Raw genomic sequence first — 18,627 nt, 5'->3', positions numbered from 1 at the left:
TAAATTTGATCAGAGATGTTTGAAAATGGCGCGCCAACCTTCATCTTCGTCTTCAACCTCCAGCTCATGGATTTTGAATTTCCAAATCTCTCAATTCTCAACCAATGGCCAAGGTGTAAACATGGAACTTGTTCTAAATTCACTCACGATTCTAAATATGTAACTAATATAGATTTATATTAACTACATCTACTGAGTTATCTAAAATACGTGAAGAAACCTAAAAATTGAAAATAAAATTAAATGACTATGCTAAAGATTAAATGACTGATGATAGAGAGCTTTTAATCCTCTGATGATGCTGAATGAAATGGTATCGAGTTTTAACGAAAAGATTGCACAAATTAAAGAGGTGGAGTTTAGAAACTTACCTCTGAAACTGAAGGTCGTGGTGATAGTGGAGAGCTTCTGGGTTTGAATGAATGATTGCAAAAGCTTCCTGGAACCTTGTTGATGCTATCTGGGCACTTAAATTGCTTTTAATACATCTGGATTAATCTACTCGACCCCTCTTGCTTGAGCTTCAAGTAGAAATGGAAGATGGTGATTCTGCACTTACATATGAGCTGCGACCATCTGGATAGCTTCACTACACCCTAAGGAATGTGTCCGAATGCTTAGACTTGCTTGACACCCTCTAATTTGTTCTACAGACCTCCAACTGCTCGAGCTCCAAAGTGAAAGTGACTATGGTTTCTTGCACTTACAGAAGTGATCCAGGTGCTTGGATCACCTCTAATGAACCTCCTTGAGATGTTCGAAAGCTTACTTTCAAAAGAAAAGCTCTAGTTTGAAGAAAATGATTCTTCTTGCCAAAGAACTCTTGAAAACTATAAGCAAGAGGGAGAAAAGGAGAAAGCAAGAATTAGAGTTGCTTTGGTGTGCTTAATACTGAGGAAGGCTCTTCTATTTATAGGCAAAAGGTTCAGAGCATTTGGATAGAGTAAGCTTGCTTAGTGAAGTTAACTTAGTTTCTTAGCTATGAAGAAATTTTGAAAATATCACATATGCAATGATGGATTTTCGAGCTAGCTCCCCAACCCTTGATCTTGTATGATCCTAGGGAACAATTCTATTGCATAATAGCTTCTAATTGGCTTAGGAGAAGATTCCTTGATGATTCACCAATATTCCATTTTGTAATGATTACTTAATCACATGGCATTGGATTTTTGAATATTCTTCAATCTCTTTGCAATGATGCATTTGATCCTCTCCTATCCCTTATAATGTTTCTGAAGTTTAGAGGCACCAATTAGTGCAAGCACTTCCATAAAATTGCAAAATTCAAACTTAGGCATGACCTATAATTTCACTTCAAATGCCTAACTTTGATCCATCATATCTCTTAGCTCAAAATGAATTTGGAAAAGGTTGAGCATAATTTGGAAAGCCCTTGACATGTACTTCAATTCATTAGTTTGGATTTTCTTCAAAATCAATTGGGAAATTTGTGAAAAATGGGCTTGAAGTTTGAAGAAAACTAGAGTTTTTTGCTAGTCTTATGAAGGCAGCAACTTTGAAGCTCCATATCTCTTCAATGGTTGATTTCTAGCCAAAAAATCATATGTGACAAAGTTGTTCATTGGATCAAAATCTACATCTTTGATGTTGGAAGTTTTTTCAGTTTGTACTTGAAATTTTGAGATATTTCCTTCCAAAGTTTTGAAAAAACGACCTTTAAATACTTAGAAACATTTCTAAGTATGAAAAGTCAATCTTTGACTTTTTGATTATTGATTGATTTTCTTGATTTCTCTTGGTCAAATGACTTCAATAATCATATATTGATGATATTGATCTTTAAAAGTCAAGGTTTGACTAAAAATCCCAAAAGTCAAAGGTGGTCTTGTACAGTTAACTTTTTACAAATGAAGTGAAATCTTGGATTTTTGTGTTGAATCAAGCTCTCCTCCTCAAATGGGTGATATGAATGGATTATATTGAGGTAATAGAAGTTCTTGAGCCATGTTTTGAGTTTTGGATTCATGTCCTGATTAAAAGTCAATTGTCCAGGTAAATTATGTCAAAAACCCTAATTGTCGACCAAATGAAATTGATGACTGTAGATCTTGAATTGAAGTACAATGCCTAATGGACATTGTCATATGCATCATTTGAAGATGATTGAACCATTTGATTGATGTCCTGAAGTTCCTTAGGGGCTCCCAAATGCGATCCCTGATTTCAGTCTTTGATAGGCTCAAAACTCTAGTCTGGTGGTATGAGCAAACCTGAGTCTTGATGACTGGTGCCTAATCAACCATAGGTGAATGAATAAGTCTTTTGAGTCTTGTGATTTTTTTAGAGGTTATTCTCTCATTGATTGATCATTTGCCTGAACTCCTTTGTCTTTGAGCACCCTCGATTGAGTGCCAAATAAACAAGTGACTGCTCTGAGTACCTATCTTGAGTTTGATGAGATGTTTGGAGGTGTGACATCTCAGGGGGGGTCAAAATTAGGGTATGACAGCCCAAAATACATATTTTGGATCTTAAATCAAATCTAATCTATTTTAAATCTAAATCAAATCTATCTAGATCTAAAACAAATATATGTGTAACAAACTGTTACACACTTCGACACACCTTGAGTTCGAGCAACAACCTGCTTCGACACAAGGAATTACAAATTATCAATTCTTAGATTAATTAAATCATTTGGTTTGTACATATTCATTCTAATTCCTTTTTTACGGATAAATAATGGGATGAATATCTATTTCATCCCATCTTCGAATAGGTCGATTCTCTATATTGCACCAATCAAATATCCAAAATATAATTGATCGAAATACAATTTTTCTAATTCAACTAAAACATTATTTAATTTTCCTAAATTATTAAATACAAAAAATATTAAAAAACAGGGATTATATGCTATATTAAAATTCATTTGTGAACTGCGAACTACGAACTACGTTAAAATTCTAAAAACACTTTCACACATATAAATAAATGCATATAATCCCATAAAAACACCAACAAATACTTCCCTTCCCCTAAAATTAAATTGGTTTGAGATTTTTATTCTCTACCCTACGGTGTACTTTTAACCCTAACCTTTTTATTTAGAAAACCTTAAGGAAGGGTTAAGGGTGCCTAACACCTTCCCTTAACCTTAATTTCTTAACTTACCCAATCTCTTTACTATTAGGTTTTTCTCCCATGTTTACCCTTATCCTTAGGATAAAATAAAAACATAGGTGGCGACTCTGTAGTTTAAGTTATAAACTTAAAAATTTAAAAGTCGGTCATAACACAAAGGAAATGGATGCAACCAAGTCAAACAATGGAGAAAAACCGTGCAGCTACGTTATCCCTAACTCTAGTCAAAATCAGCCAAAAAAAGGAACTCAACAAGAAAGTGTTCAAAACCGGGTAGAAGTCAGTGAAAAAGAGGCAAATACAAATACAGAAAAAGAAAAAGGTAATTAGTTTCGTATTTCATAATAATGATTTCATGTATTATTTACATATTGGTTGCAAACATGTGATATCATGTTGTTGTTTTGATTACTTTATAGGAACATCCCAAAGAAAAAATCGTGGGAAAACTTTGTGCAAAAAGATTCATGCAAGAACTTTGGAAGAGCGAGTAGAAGTGATCTTTAATGAGGATGGTCAGCCAATTGGTCCTAGTGATAAAGTAGTAACTGACTTGAGCCTCTTCTTGGGAACATTGGCTAGGAACTCGACATTTTGTCCTCTACGTTACGCCAATAGGTCAGGAATGCCAGATGATAATAAAACCTGTTTCTGGAGATATACTAATGTATGTGTGTATCTATGAATTTGAATGTCTAATTATTTAGAAAAAAAGAATTATTTCTTAATCTTGTCTTATCTTATAATTTTTTAGCGGAAGTTTGTCTTGCCGGGTGAAGCATGAAGTTGGGTTGAGACCACTGTTAGAGATGCATGGAGAAGATATAAGCACACTATTAAGAATAATCATTTTTTTGAAGTATTCCAACATGACAAAGGGACTCAAAAATCGTCCGCCAAAGGTGCCCATAGCTTAGTTTAAGAGTCTTTGTGATTATTGGAGTAAGGAAGCTATGCAAGTAAGATTAATAAGTTATTTATGTATGTGTTTCATTTTGCACTTTTCTATGTATGTCATAATCAAGTAAGATTTATTAGAATAATTCTGTCAAATTTAAATGTAGGCAATCAGTGACAATAACACTAGAAATAGAGCTCAGCTAAAGTGGATGCATCGAATGGGTCCCAAAAACTTTGCTTTGACTCGTGAAAAAGTGGTAACTTTCTTTCCTTCTAGATAAAGTATTCCTTGTATGAATGGTTCTTTTCTCAATTAAAGTATTCCTTGGATGAGTGGTTCTCTAGAATAGGCATTTTAATTCACACGCTGTTTTGTTATGGAATTATTTTGATTTGTGCAGCGCGAAAAGGAAAAAAGAGAACCCACTCAATCAGAAATGTTTGTTCAAACTCGAAAAGGAAATAAAGGAAAGGAACTAGATGTAGAAACTGGAAAAGTAATTGTATGTAACATTATTTATAATATATTTACTTAATATAGTCGGCTAACATTTTCTATACTAGTAGTTAATATTTTCTTGTAATTTATGCTAGGCCCAACTTCAAGAAATGGTTGAAAAGGAGGAAAGTGATACAGAAGCTTTTAAGGCTGTTTTTGGACAGGAGTGTCCTGGCAGGATACGCTGTTATGGGAGAAACGTAACAAAAAGTTCCTTAAAGCGAAAGGCGGAGATTAATGCTTTGAGACAAGCACACAGTGAAGAGGCCTCTACATTAAGGCACAAGTTTCAAGATCAGATTGATATATTGTAAAATGCTTTTAAGACCGTAATACAACAATGCAATCCTCAAATTAATGTGGAGTCAATCAAGGATTTGTTAGGATTATCTCATGAAAATGCTAGTAGTTCCCCAAAGGATATGAGACAACAATTGCATTCCTCTACATTAACTCATGCTCCATGTCATGGAAAGGTAACCATATATACCAATATTATTGATTTATATTATTCTAATTGAGTTATGTTATCTAAATTTTGGTGGTTAACGTATGCAAGTAGTGGCAACACCTAAATTAATATAGGCAAGTAGCTGAAATTGTGTTATATATATATATATATATATATATATATATATATATATATATATATATATATATATATATATATATATAACTTCTAAACTATATATATTATATACTGATACAATTTTGTTAATATATATAATTTCTAAACTATATATACTATCTACTGTTACAATTTTGTTAATATATATAACTTCTAAATTATATATACTACGTACTGTTACAATTTTGTTAATATACTATATACAGTTTGGTTAACTATTAAACAACTCAAAACTTTCAGCCCTTGTAAATATTGGTTGCCACCATGTTTTTATAAACAGTTGAGTCACATACAAAAACAATTGATAAGGTTAGTATTAGCAGTAGTATTATGGTTTATGTATTTTCTTTTATTTTCTTATGCAACAAGGTATCAATGAAGATGTTGAAAAGGATGATATAAATGATGAAATTCAATTGTACGACGTAAATGATGGATTTCAAGAGGAAGTCGTAGGTGAAGAAATTCAAGAGGACAACATAGATTTTGATGATGAATCTCAAGAGGACGATATAGATGGTGAATTTAAAGAGGACGACGTAGATGACGAATTTTTGGAGGACAGCATATTTGATGAATTTCAAGAGGACGATTTGTATGATGAATTCCAAGAAGACTAACTTGAATGAGTTGGATGATGTCTTTTTTTTGTGTTTTAGTTGAAAGCATTAAACTTGAACTATGTTTTTTGTTCTTTTGTTGAACTATGTTTTTTGTTATTTTACTAGGGTCATACTTCAAATTAAGTATTAAACTTAGTATTATAAGTACTATTATGTTAGACATTTTGTTTACTAGATACTATCTTGAATTAATGTTTGAAATTGATTTTACTATAATATTACAACTTTTGTGGATGTACGATTAAATTTGATATTGTTTAAGTTATAATCACATTTTTTTGAAGCCAAATATCATCAACCATATTATTTAAAAAATAATTACAAAATTGTATATTTTATGGGGACACTGCGAAATAACAGCCTATAAGCTATGGCTACACTTTAAAAACGCTCCTCCTAAATCAGATTTAAGGCAACGATTATCAACTGTAGCTACACACAACAACGCTTAAAAAACGTCGCCTCAGTTACCACAAATAATCATCCCATATTCCTTTTGTTTAGGCGACGTTTTTAGAAAGCGTGCCCGTACCAAAAAAACGTCCCTTAGACTATAGGCAGCGCTCGCACAGGAGATGCCCAGAAAACGTCCCCTATTCTTTTAGGCAACGATTTTCAGAGTTATGACAACATTTTTCAAGTGTTGCCAGAGACAACAAATGTTGTATCTGATCACGTTGGACTAGTGTCTTCTTATCTTGTTATGAATCTTGACAACAACAATAGTTTTTCTTGGTTTCTATAACCTTATTTTGTATATGAACAGAGGTTTTGTCATATTGATGTGCAAATATGATCATGTCAAATGAGTGTATTCTGTCTTGAAGATAACAATGTAAATTTGCACATTTGTTTTAAAATCATATGATATATTCCAATTTTGTTACATATTTTATAGTTTCTGTATAAAAAATGATACAAGCCAATTAATAGATTTATAACGATATGATAAAGGCCAGTGAAAATGACACAGACAAAAAATGATACACGCCAGTGAAATTGATACAATACAGCCAAAAAATGAGATTTATCCCTTCGATTATTACATAAAACCGAAAGGTATATGACGCGCACAACAAAATTTAGAATATAAAAATATGAAGTTCCTAGGGATCAAACCAATGACCTTTTAAATTATAACTTCGGTTTTTAAAACACTAAGGTGTTAAGTGATAATTTTTCATGTCGCCCTTTGTTACCTTGCCTGGTAGCTGAGGTTAAACGCATTTCGCGACTAACGTTACAAGCGTTATTTGTAGTAGTGATGGTTTGAAGTACCACTTAGGTATCTTAAAACGTTAGATGATCTTAAAATGTGATTCTCTAAAGAAAGCTAGAAACCTAATACACACACATAATATCAGATATACTTGTAGTTAAATAGAGAAAGAATCTGATCATACCTCGATACTTTATTATGTCAATCTCCTTTCTCAATTCATTTTTTTATGAGAAGGTTTGAATTTATCGATGTATATATATATATATATATATATATATATATATATATATATATATATATATATATATATATATATATATATATATATATATATATATATATATATGAAGGAAGGTCCAGAGGAGAAAATCTCATAAAAAAACATAAAATAAATACACGTGGCCTAAAAAGTGTAAAAAAGCACAACAAAAATCTTAAAAATAAGGAAATACAAACCCTGGAGAAGAAGGCTATAAACACCCAATAATAAAAAGCTCTAAATAGGATTCGCAATCACCAAAATAACTACTAATAAAAAAATGATCTAGAGCTCTGACCATCAGACCCAATAACAAAAAGCTCCAAATAAGATTCATAATCACCAAAATAACTACTAATAAAAAATGATCTAGAGGTCTGACCATCATACTCACTAACAACAAGAACTGCGAGCTTGTAACTCGTTACAAATAAAATTATGCATCTATAGTTTCTATTATTAAACTCTACTACAAAGTTGTAGAATTTAAGCAATTTAAAAAAAAAAATAGAAATAACATATAAATTGACAAGCAAGACCTCGTTAATTTGTTTTCTAATTCATTTATTTAATAAAAAAGCCGTCCCTTCATACATAATTTTTTTGGACAAAAAGTAAGAAAAACATCTTCAAAACTCTATTTTTAAAAAAGAAGCTACTTACATTGAAAACAAACCATGGAATAAAGGAAAGGGCAAAAGAAAAAAACATCGAATGGAGTCAGTTTATAAATATGTCTTAATTATGATTGATCAAAATATGAAGTATAGCTTAAGTAGGACACTATTTAAGTAACTAACCACTATAACCACAATTGCAACCTTTCCAATGCTTCCAAACTAACATTCACTCATTTCATATATTCATACAAAAAGCACCATAAGTCCCTTCTCATTTTATTCAATCAACATTCATTAGTATATTAATTACTATATATTTTTAATATGGGTTTGGAGCAAAATTTGGTGATGATAATTGTTTGTACACTTTTGGGTGTAAGTGAAAGGAGCATGGGGTTGAAGCATAATTATGGAGAAGCATTGTCAAAGAGCATATTGTTCTTTGAAGGACAAAGGTCAGGGAAGTTACCACCAACACAAAGAATGAGTTGGAGGAAAGATTCTGCATTTGAAGATGGATTTCAACTTGATGATGATCGATTCTTTGATAAAGTAATTCATTTTTCTATACTCTCTTCATTTTTCATTTTTGCACTTTAGTGTGATATTGTTTTTGTTTGGTTGATACAACCTATGTTCTTGTTTCATTGATTCAAACCTAGTTTTCACCGTTTACCTTTATGTGTGAGTGTGTGGTCATTAGATTACTCATTGATAAAAAAATTGCATGAAGACAGTAATTGTTTTTTTAAAATATTTGGGCTCAAAACTTATTTATTTTAATTTTTTTTCTTTAGTTGTGATGATTTATACAGTGTTTTAAAAATCGGACCGGATCGACCGGTCGAACCGGGAACCGGTCAGGTAATCGGTCTGCTTCAATAGCTGGATCGGAAATGTCATTGAACCGGTGTAAATCGCTAAAACCGAAAAAATCGACGATTTTTAAGAACAGCCGTTTAAATACATTTTTAAAATTTTTTATTTTAAAAAATTAAAACAACGTCGTTTTGAATATTTTAATGAAAAATTAAAATAAAAAATAAAATAAATAAAATAAAAAATAAAAAAATTGTTGCAGATGCTGTTGATTTTGTTATCGAGGATATTGATATTGAAAAGGAGATTCCAACATTGAAACAATTTTTCTTTTATTAAAATTAAATTTAGTAGACAATGGAATTAGTTTGTTATAAATTATTCCATTAGATTATGTTGCGATTAAATTTTTGTTTGCAATTATAATTTGTAATTATGTACTATTTTATTCTGTGTGATGTGAAATTTGAATTTAAATTATGAACTTGTGAATTTATTTATAATATGATTTTTTTTTAAATTTAAGTGTTAGTTATATTTTGTAGAGACTGAATCATCCGGTTCGACAGATTTTATATTTATATAATTTTGTTATAACAACCGATCTATTCAACCGAATTATCCGGTTTAACCCGGTTTAGTCATGCAGTTCGACCAATAATTTAGTGGTTCGACCAATAAACCAATGAAATAATACCCTCAACAGTTTAATGTCCGGTCCGATTTTTAAAACACTGAATTTATATAATGTTCTAGTTTGAAGTACTTAAAGGATTTATTATCATTTTTAATATGAAAAAGTATAGTCATTTATAACTACTTAATGTTATTTAAACCAAATTAAGTGGTGTAGTGGGCCCAACATTAATGGTGAAAATAGAACAAATAGTTGGGTCATGTGTTCTTTGTTGTTGAAGACTCGAATTAAAATATGAGTAATTTTTTAATTTTCAATGAGGCTTTTAATTTAATAGAGAAAAAGGCACACAATTTTAATTAGTTTAAGAAACACGTGCGGTCGTATGACCGTAACATTATTAAATTTTGCAGCCTAATTAATGAGTATGTTAAGACACTATTAAACAACATTAAAAAATATAAAAAATAATATAGACTAATTAATATTAGATTTTATAAGAGTTTTAATCTTGTATATTGCCACATTCACAAAATTAACCTTCTCACATTTTTAGAAAATTAATTTATATTTTCTATTTTTAAAATTTTTAAAATGTTTTAGATTATTTATTTATATTTTTTATTGAAAATTAATGACGTATTCAATTTTTAATAACTTACAACTTATATTTTCATCTTTAAAATTTTATATATGATAATTTATCATATTTTAGGAGTGACATATTATTTAAAAATGTATATTTATTGGTTTTTAGTACAAAAATGATAGAGAAGAATCGTTAGTTGGACTCACGGTACGATTCCCGCAACTGTGATTGGGGTGGGATTTGACTCACTTGATGCCAGAACTGATCTCTAAATCGAATTAAATTGGAGATGAAAAACCTAAAAAAAATGATAGAGAAGAATAACATTGTTTAAATTTATAATAGTGGAGAAGAAAAATATGAAATTAAAATTGTTATTAAAACTAATTATTAAATAAAAACTCCTTCAATTACACAATAAATTATCTATATATTTTTGTAAAAAAAAAAAAAACTCTCTTTTTTAAAGAAAAATTTGAACGGAAAGAATATTTAATTTCATAATAAGTTGTTGTAAAAAGTTTTAATTTGTCGCTGGTATTAATTGTAGATTGAAATTTCATTTAGAGTTTAATGGTTTATTCAGTGAGAATGTAAAAAATCCAATTAGAATATAACGTTCTGTTATGTCATATAAATTTTTTTAAATTTTCAGTCTGATTTATTCTGATTTATGATTGTCATTGGTTGACAGTGTAAAATTATTTTACACGGTTAGTGTATATCCTTTTTTCCTTTCATTTATTAGAGTATTTTTAATTAAATTAGTGGATTTTTGCTAGGTAGATTGAAATTAAACATGTAAAGATATATTTGTAAAAAATATAGTACTGATATTATAAAATAATGATTATGAAGATATATTTGAAATTAAAAAAAACTTTTTTTTATCAGTTAGTGGGAACAATTGTTATACATGTGTAATCAGTTAATTAAAACTACTAATATAAAAACTTTATGTGACTTAATTGAGTGACTCGTGGAACATGGAAAATTAAAATGGCTCTTTGACATTTCATAAGACAATTGTTCATATTATAAAGGCTTTTTTAATTTTTCCTTATTTTTTTTTTTTTGGAATAATCAATCTTTGATTAATTTTTTTTCCTATGACCTATCTATCTACACATAATAGGTTGACTTAGTTGGAGGTTACTACGATGCTGGTGATAACGTAAAATTCAATTTTCCAATGGCATTTTCAACAACAATGTTATCATGGAGTGTAATTGAGTTTGGAAAATTCATGGGCCAATCAGAACTCAACAATGCCCTAGATGCTATAGCTTGGGCCACTGATTATTTTCTAAAATCCACAAATACCCCTGGGTTTGTTTTTGCACAAGTTGGTGATCCATTTGGTGATCATAATTGTTGGGAGAGACCTGAAGATATGGATACTCCTAGAACTGCTTTTTTTGTTAGTAGTGAGAATCCTGGCTCTGAAGTCTCTGCTGAAATTGCTGCTGCTCTTGCTTCTTCTTCTATTGCTTTTAGGAAATTTGGTCATAATAATGTTGGCTATTCTCAAAGGCTTCTCCAAAGGGCTATAACGGTAATTATATTATGTACTTTTAAAATACTTTTTACATTTTGCATTTTATTTATTATCTAGTTCAACAGTAACTATTATACTATGACCATAATGTTGCACATTCAATTTTCAATCTGATTATTTCTTTTCTTTTGTATGGAATTAGGTTTTTGAGTTTGCAGATAAATACAGAGGTTCATATAATGATAGTCTTGGTCCATATGTTTGCCCATTCTATTGTGATTATGGTGGCTACCAGGTAGGTCTAGTTTTATCTCTTTGATCTATAATTGTTATATTTTCATTCCTAAAAGTTAATTTTGAATTCAAGTATAAGGGGTTAAGTCTCACATTGATTATATATATACATGAAGAAAATGTGAATATATAAGAGAAAAGACGCATACACCCATCGTCTTTTTGAGTGTACATGTGGTGTCAAGAACTCTTGAATTTTAAACGTTTAACTCATTGAGACTTCTTGAATTCTCTAACAAGTAGTATCAAACACATAGCTAGATTTAGTAGGGAGAGCAGAAATAGGATCCTAGGATGAATCCAAACCAATTTTCTAATGGCAAAATAATATATATATATATATATATATATATATATATATATATATATATATATATATATATATATATATATATATATATATATTATAGAAAAGTTGAGATTAAACCCTACAACAAAATATATCAAATACAAACTGACATAAGAAGTGCTAAGGAAAAAAGAAAAATAGTCAGGCAAAACACATTAAAGAGGGAAAAAATTCACAAAACAACAGTTAGGGAGCAACCAACAGAAGAGAAACTCTAGAAAAAGTACCCACTCTGGAAGCTTCACCCAGCAGAAAATATGGCTAGAGCTTAGACCAACAGACACACCATTAACAAAACAGGGAAAAACCTTGCAATACCAAAACCCCAGAACATCTCTAGAGCAGGTCAGAACTCTTGATTCACTATCCTCATTAAATGTAACTGACGGAGGACCGAAAAAAGTCATGGACCAAGGGTTCTTCATGGAGAAAGAGCGATCTCCTTCACATAAGATCTCAAGTGATTCTCCCATCTTCCTACCTCCCTAACACACCCATTTTACCATCTTGAACTTGGGAGGGGGTAAAAATTATTTGGAACCAAACATTTAGAGGTATATTTCATATCTAATGATCCTCCCAAAATAAGGTTTGAAGATCAGACCTTACCGTCTCAACCAGCCCACCCTCAAACCAATTCAGAGGACCTTTTATTTTTAGACCCAAGGAGGGAGACTCCTTTCCACCACGAGGAAATAAAGTGAAATTCAAAAAACCTACCTCTACACAAGGAGGTGACAATGAAGACATCATATCGGACAACAAGAATATCATACTAAAGATCAGAAGCACCTAACAAGACCCTTCATCTCCATTTTTCTATTAGGGCTACATTAATCAACCATAGATCTCTCACACTCAAACCTCCATTTTTGTTATTATTTACATACATCAAACCTCGTCACCCAAAAACTCTTGACCTCACCTTTCAAACCACCCCAAAGGAATCTCATCTGAATCTTTGACTAACTTCTTCTAAACTGTCAAAGGCATCTTATAAAAAGTTAGGAAGAAAACATGAATAACATTAAGGACAAAATTAAGAAGGGGACCATCCCCCTAGGCTAACATATCTATGATTTCGATAAAGAAGTTCCATCAATACCATATCAACTAGAGATTCCCAATTAAATTCCTATCAAGAGTTGGTTGCTAAGTAATATGAATCAAAGCTAATGATATGAGTGACTCACACTTGTGAGGGGGATTGTTGAGACTCAAGTGTGAGTTGGAAGTCACACATTACTTTGAAAAATGGAGTTTGAACACTTTATAAGTAGGAGATCCATATATCCAATGCCTTAAGATTTTTTGTAAATATATGATGTCTCTCTCATTTATGTGGTTGCTCTTGATTCAATATATTTATTTCTCTAATGATCCTTCAAACATTTGTTAATTGTGATTGTTACTTACTACGCCATTTTAGTATTTTAAATCAATTAGAATATATTTTTATTCTAGAACATAGTTAAGAACTTAGTTATAAAACTAAACTTGTCTAATTACGTCGGACTTGGGGATTAAACCTATATAGACATGGCAATAAAGTGTAGTGGAGAAGAGGTTTATCCTCCCTGTATCTAAACTCGAATATTTATTAAATACTAGTTCCCTACTCTAAATTTTAACAGAGATAAATAATTGAATTCAAAACTCATCTCAGGTGGATTCAGATATTCTCGAACCACCCTCTTCCCTGCATTAGAATCAAACCTATAATTTGTATTGCACTTTGACATACATTAACTTACATTGAAAAGTGTAAGTTATAATCAATCTTGAAAATTTTCATATATATATATATATATATATATATATATATATATATATATATATATATTTTAAATATTTTAATTATTATATCAATGTATTAACAAAATATTTAATATTCTAAATTATAAAAAAATACTCCAAATTATTAGCAAAGCGAATTCGAGATTGAGTTAGAGATGGATAGAGATGAATACTATAGTATCCTTATTGATCTCATCCTCATCTTATAAAATTTGATCAAATCTAAACTCGAACACATTAAAAAGTTATTTCCATCAAATACAAGGCGGATTTAGACGCACCTGATTTTATTGTCATATGTAATTAAAATCTTAAAGTGAGACCAAATAATTAAGTTACGGGGATATCTTAGAATGCCCATTGAGGTGAGAATTTTTTTATATTCAATCCACTTGATATGCACAAGTGTCATTTTTGTCATTGAATCAAATGAATTCTAATTTTCGAAAAATAATCAAATTGGCAGAAATATTTAGCTACTATACTTTATATTCATGAGCATAATGCTTTAAAAGTAAATACTATGCTTAATTAATGTAAATTGTAAATATATTATATAGGACGAATTGGTGTGGGGAGCAGCATGGTTATTGAGGGCTACTAAGATCCCTAATTATTGGAATTACATTAAACAAAACATTCATAATGTGAAAAACTTTGGTGAATTTGGATGGGATTCAAAGGATGCCGGCATCAACGTTCTTGTTTCTAAGGTTTTGATTCAATTAAACATATATACTTTATAATTATTATTTTTTAATATTAATGAACATTGTAACATTTTTGTTCTTCTTTTTAATCATAAGCAGCTTCTAGTTAATAATCCAGCTTCTAAGCCTTTTACTCTCAATGCGGACAAGTTTGTATGTGCTGTGTTGCCTGAATCACCTTTAGTTTCAGTCTCATATTCTCGAGGTAAACTAATTCTTCATAATTCATTATTAATATTATTTTTTTCTCTTTATTAAAAATTGAATTCAAGACATCTAAGTCCTTTAAACTTAACTTCACAATTAAACATGTATTTGAACATTTTACACACCAGACTTATATTTTAAACATTTTAAAACCATGTTTAAAAATATTTTTTTTTTCTTATTTAGAAGAAGAAAAATTATTTTTTCATGAAAATAAAACATTTTGAAAAAAAATTTTCATTTTTTATTTTCTATAAAAAAAATTTACATTTTTTTGCTTTTTCATTTTCCGAAAAAAGTAATGTTTTTATTTTTTTTATTTTATTTTGAGAAAATTAATTTTTTTACTTTTTTAATTTTCAGAATGAAAGAATATTGCATTATTTGTTTGGCTAAAAATTTGTAATATTTGAAAAAATATTAATATATATTAATTTTAAAAAATAATAATATTTATTATTTTTAAAAAAATTAATTAAAATAATTTTTAAATTAAATTAATTAACTAAATAGTTTGTAATATATTATTCAGTTTATTGAATATGTAAATGCTTAGAAAAAAATTCATTCAATGCAATCAGTTTTCAGAATAAATTTCAATTAATAATATTTTTGTATACTCCTATTGACATTGTTATAAACTATATATAATTTAAATTAGGCATGCTTTTTATATTTCTAAAATTTAGTAGCTCCTTTTTTCTTCTAAAATTAGGAGGGCTTTTATTCAAGACTAGTGGGAGTAACATGCAGCATGCAACAGCATACTCATTTCTTTTATTAGTTTATGCTGGATATTTGAATCAAGCAAATAAAAAGATTGATTGTGGTGGTGGAGTTATAGCTTCTTCAATGAGACTTCAACAATTAGCAAAAAGCCAGGTATGTTTGCATAAAATTTAATTAAAAATTATTTTAGCAAAAAAAATGATTTTTTTTATTTTTATAAATTTGTAGGTAGATTACATACTAGGAAGCAATCCATTGAGTATGTCATATATGGTTGGATATGGACAAAAATTTCCTAAAAGAATACATCATCGTGCATCATCATTGCCTTCTATAGATCAACATTCAAACCAAATTAATTGCAAAGGAGGATCCTCTTATTTTGAAAGCCAAAACCCTAACCCTAATTTGCTCTTAGGAGCTGTTGTTGGAGGACCTAATATTAATGATGAGTATGTTGATTCTAGAGCTGATTTTGTACACTCAGAACCTACAACATACATCAATGCACCTCTTGTGGGTGTTTTGGCTTTTTTCAAAGCACATTTTTCATAGTGTTATATGTCTTATGTATTTACATACTTTCACCATGTAATGTTCATCCAACTTTTGGGTTGAGATGTTAGAAAGGGTGTTGGACACCACACACCCTTGTAGGTACTAGGATTGTAGGATGATGTAATAGTCCAAAACACATGTATACAAACATTTTCACCACATCTTTGATGTCTCCATGGAACAATTTTGAGAATGTAATTTATCTAGTTTGAGAATGGCTTATTGATAAATCTATTGGGATTGGTGATTGTAAACGAGCAACTTTGAGAGTAAATCCTTTTTCTTATATAGTAAGAATTCATCAATCACTAATTAAAAAACACATCTAACGTCAGATGTAAAATACATTTGATCTTAGCTTCGAAAGCGGGATAACGAATGGCGTCATGCAAAACTACCACTTAAAATCTCGGTTATTTAAACGCCGAGGAGTAAAGTTATTTGCACGTAGATTCGATTCTTAGCATCTGCATTTTTATTGTGTTTAGAATTGGATGGTGCGCCAAATATTAACATTCAGTGTTTTATAGAACCGAGGCAATATCTCAATGTTATTCTATCGATTTTATGGAAAAAACGAGGGGTTAAGTTTTATTTTGTACTGTCGTTTGCACCTGTATTAGAGAACCATATTACAGAATATAGAACCATATTTTGCAGATTCTTGAAACAGAAACATTGTACATTTTGTCAATTTCTCAATCTGAAACATTGTACCATAAATATTCATTGATTACACCAAATGCAAATCCAAAATGGCACACACTTTAGAATTTTACATCAAAACTAAAACAAATAATTAACCAACAAAAAAAAATAAGCAAAATGGAAAGTTTTGTAGGTTGTCCAATAGAAATTGCCATTAGTCGTTAAACATCTATAATTTGAATAACATTTGAAACTAATCAGGATAGTCAACAACAACTTTAAATCTATAGTACAATGATTACAAAGGCGTAATATGATTAATTATAAATGACTAAGGGATATAAAACATTTAGTTACTAGTTTTCTCATATCCCCTCTTCATGATCACGACGAATATCATGCACATCATCTTCTTCAAATTATTGACGTACATGGGTTGCTAAACAAGGCGTCTCATAGTTAAAATCTTAATTTCATCAGTACTATCGGGAAGATGTTTTCCTTGAAGAACAATTGACCATCTAGTGTTATAAGGATCAGTGATAAAAAATTTGTTTTGCTTGGGTTGTCATGATGAATGGGTCATTCTTATAAGTTGTCTTTCAAATATCAACCTGTGTGAATCATAATTCATCGGTTTCTACACTAGTGTTGCTGTCAATCCACTTGCACTTAAATAAAGGAACTTTAAAAAAAACATAGTCAATCTCCAAAATCTCCTCAATGACCCCAAAGTACGCTCTAGATGCTACTACAAGATTGTTATCTTTGGAACCAGAAAAGTACATGTATTCAACCTTAACCATAACCCCACTATTTTGCATGGTGCTACGATCATCCTTTGAATTTGTATAGAATAAATATTTACTAATGTCTTATGCACTCTAAGTAATTACATTAACCTTAGACATGTGTGACAACCATTTGCAAGTATCAGATGCACTACTCTCTTTAGAAATACTTTCATTAAACCAAGTTATACAAGTTTTGTTATGCCCTGTCAACAACCATTTTTCATTCATTCAGTAGAATTTTTCCTTTATAAGAATTTTGTGAGCAGTCAAGTAAGGTTGAACTTCACTAAGCTTATTCAATATATACAAATGTGCTTGAAGATCTACTCCTTGATCAAATGTTTTAACATTTAAACCTTGAATACCTCTACCATCATAACATCCATCATGACGAGACTCAGGAATTCCTATAAAGTTCGCTTCTGATAAATAGTTTGTACAAAACTCAATAGCTTCTTTTATGATGTACCTTTCTGCGATCAAAGCTTCCAGACAGTGATGATTCTTTGTATATCCTTTAAAATCTTCATGAAACGCTTTACCGGATACATCCACCGTAAATAAACTGGACCACAAATTCTAATATCCCTTACTAGATGAACAACTAAGTGAACCATAATGCCAACGAATGATGGAGGAAAAAACATCTCTAATTGGCACAAGATATTTGCAACTACGTGTTCCAAGTCTTCTAAATTTCTAGAATCAATAACTTTACCACATATAGCATTGAAGAATAAACATAATCTGGTTATAGTTACCCTTACATTTCTTGGTAAAGTGCCACAACTAACCACTAGTAGAAGTTGTTGCATCAGGACATGACAATCATTAGATTTCAAGCCAACTAACTTGTGATCGTTCTCTGCACAAGTTTCTTCACATTTGATGATTACCATTGGGGAACTTTGATACCGTGCAAACAATTGCAAAAAAAAAAAACAAATAGACAAAGTGTGACATGATGGGGGCAAATAGGTTATATTTCCTACTTCTTTTGGGGCTAACTCTTGCCTTATACTCATCACAACCATATCTTTGCGAGATTTCTTAGTATCTTTTGTCTTTCCTTTAATGTTGAGAAGTGTTCCAATCAAACTATCACATACATTTTTCTCTACATGCATCACATAAAGACA

The 18,627-nt window shown here is 30.2% G+C and overlaps 1 protein-coding gene across 1 annotated transcript; it reads left to right on the top strand.

The window, feature by feature from the left end:
- Positions 1 to 7,892: 7,892 nt before the first annotated feature.
- LOC131637545 (endoglucanase 8-like) lies at positions 7,893 to 16,429 on the top strand. The gene is made up of 7 exons (XM_058908144.1): positions 7,893 to 8,411; positions 11,040 to 11,459; positions 11,605 to 11,697; positions 14,403 to 14,555; positions 14,652 to 14,757; positions 15,475 to 15,641; positions 15,717 to 16,429. Exons 1-7 carry the CDS (start codon positions 8,184 to 8,186, stop codon positions 16,041 to 16,043), a joined length of 1,494 nt encoding a protein of 497 aa, XP_058764127.1. The 5' UTR covers positions 7,893 to 8,183; the 3' UTR covers positions 16,044 to 16,429.
- Positions 16,430 to 18,627: the final 2,198 nt, after the last annotated feature.

The sequence above is a fragment of the Vicia villosa genome, unplaced genomic scaffold (assembly GCF_029867415.1).
Source record: "Vicia villosa cultivar HV-30 ecotype Madison, WI unplaced genomic scaffold, Vvil1.0 ctg.002025F_1_1, whole genome shotgun sequence".
Taxonomy (NCBI): domain Eukaryota; kingdom Viridiplantae; phylum Streptophyta; class Magnoliopsida; order Fabales; family Fabaceae; genus Vicia; species Vicia villosa.
The sequence above is the reverse complement of the archived record's forward strand: the minus strand, read 5'-3'. Positions and strand labels throughout refer to the sequence as shown.